This window comes from Amphimedon queenslandica, unplaced genomic scaffold, assembly GCF_000090795.2.
Source record: "Amphimedon queenslandica unplaced genomic scaffold, v1.1 AMPQUscaffold_12915, whole genome shotgun sequence".
Lineage (NCBI taxonomy): Eukaryota > Metazoa > Porifera > Demospongiae > Haplosclerida > Niphatidae > Amphimedon > Amphimedon queenslandica.
Genome location: NW_003546849.1, coordinates 20036 through 22071, shown reverse-complemented (window position 1 = coordinate 22071; position 2036 = coordinate 20036). Strand labels below are relative to the sequence as shown.

General features: G+C 39.0%; 1 protein-coding gene and 1 long non-coding RNA gene across 2 annotated transcripts in view; one reads left to right on the top strand and one right to left on the bottom strand.

The window, feature by feature from the left end:
• The window catches only part of LOC109586249 (uncharacterized), a 6805-nt gene extending 5193 nt beyond the window's left edge, over nucleotides 1-1612 (bottom strand). Inside the window, exons 1-2 of the mRNA XM_020002424.1 lie at nucleotides 1421-1612; nucleotides 1079-1378 (exon numbers count right to left, since the gene is read on the bottom strand). Coding sequence (XP_019857983.1) covers nucleotides 1079-1378; nucleotides 1421-1508 — 388 coding nt within the window. The 5' untranslated portion in view covers nucleotides 1509-1612. The remainder of the gene's footprint in view (nucleotides 1-1078; nucleotides 1379-1420) is intronic.
• Nucleotides 1613-1716: 104 nt separating this feature from the next.
• On the top strand, nucleotides 1717-2013 carry LOC109586253 (uncharacterized). Its single transcript, XR_002186901.1, has 2 exons — nucleotides 1717-1811; nucleotides 1855-2013. It is a non-coding gene; the product is annotated as an uncharacterized LOC109586253 (long non-coding RNA).
• Nucleotides 2014-2036: the final 23 nt, after the last annotated feature.

Here is a 2036-nt window from a genome sequence, read left to right as displayed (position 1 = left end):
AGGTTGTGGTGTACAAATGGTTAAACTGGGATGTCTCCTCCTAAACCCATCCAACCACGCCCGCCCGGCTGAATCACCAGTAAAGGGATGTTTCTTTCCTGTTCTTTCTGCAATAACAAAAGCTAGCCTCATTACGGTGTCCCTTGTAATCCCGTAGCCCATGTCTGCCATATTTATTAGGTATTCATACAACTGATCTTCTTCTTATTTAGAAAGAACGGTGGGTGGGCCCGGTTTACATTCGACTGGTACAAGACCTTTGACTCTCCGGCCTTCTCAGAGTTTCTACAGGCACATTATAACACCTTGCAGCCTCCCTCAATCCCATTGCGTCTGATTCAACAGAAGCCACTGCCTGTTCCATTGCTTGCTGCGACCAATACTTTCTCTTGCAAGCCATTGACTATTAAAATGGAAAATAATAGCCAGCACAAATATAAACATGGTAATTTACCGATAATTTGTTAAAATTAGAGGTGATTATTGACAAGAGATCAAGGTGCCAATAAGATAAAACAAGTGAGGCTGAAAAAATGGAGGTTACCTGCCACGGCCACGTGCCCAGTTCTATTTTTAGGTAGATAATAAATTATGGGTGTGTTCAATCTACCAAGTTAATTAATTTATTATTATTTATTTTTATTTACAAAAAACGTGAAAGCAAGAAGCCCATCTTTTCAAAAAAGAACCACTACAACAGCAACCTTCATTAGTATACTCTATACAGAGTTAATCTCAGTAATCTTCAAATTTATGGGTGTGGCTAATAAAATGGCGCTTGGAGCATGCAGGCAACTTTAAGACTTATATCTCCACTCTGAGGATCATGTAGTGCGAGAAACAAGCAGAAGCAGACGGGAATATGTTCTTCTAATGGTTGGCTCTTTCTTATTTGCAGCTTTCTGACTTTGAATCAGTATAAGGACGCAAGAATGGCTACTTGGTGCTAATAACCATGCTATGTAAACTTACGCGCTGTGCTATCACAGAATATAGGCGGGTTAGACAGTATAGACACTCTCCCTAAATAATTATCCACTCTTGCTACCGCCTATATAATAAGACACACTACACTAACCTTGTATCATAAATTTTGCTGTATTGCTGAATACTCTTTCACGAGGTTCATAAGTAACAGCCAGACATTTTACTTTAGTATTATTATTATCATCGTATGCTACTGCTTGTAGCTCTGCTCTTGTGATACCACTACTATCGTTTGTTGTTGCACTAAATCTAAATCCTTTTTTTTTAACATCGTAACTAGAAGCTTGTTCATCATTAACTCGGACAGTAAGTTCATCACCAGCTCCTTCACAAGAGAAGACAACAGTAGAGTTGAGTGTTGTATTAATAGACACTGGCTGAACCGTTATATCTATAAGAAAATTAATGTTAAGTGTAGCATACTGAAACTCACTAGCACTAGCACAATCAGACAACTGGCGATAAAGAGTGGCAATGAAAAACAAAGCACTTATAGGTCTAGTTACAGAAAGGCAAACCATATTGATGTGAATCGTACTCCTGATGTATAGGTCTATCTGGGTGTCTGCATTCACTGGAATGGATTACTGGAATGGACTACTGGAATGGAATGCTGGACTTCATTTCCATTCAATTACAATGATTGCTTGTCTTATTCATTATTATTATTATTATTATTATTATACCACGCCCATAATTGCACAACGTGTACACGTGTACGTGTGACTGAGCTGCATGCGCGTGGCTTTCGTTCTTTTTCAGTGACACTGAGTCCCTCGGTTTTGCTATTACTCTGGCTTGGCTACTCTTCTATAATGGTCGAGGTAAGATTATAAACAACTATCGTGTTACTTTGAGTCTTAATAGGGATCAACGAAGGACTTGCCTATCGTTATTGATTCAGATTCTGAAGTATCCCCAGCGCGAGATGCAAACTATAATCCTCACTGTGATGAGGAACAACAGTCTGATGTAGGTCTGTCCAATTTCATAGAACCAGTCCAACTAGATGGCTCACCGTTAAAAGTTTTATCATCACACAATTACAG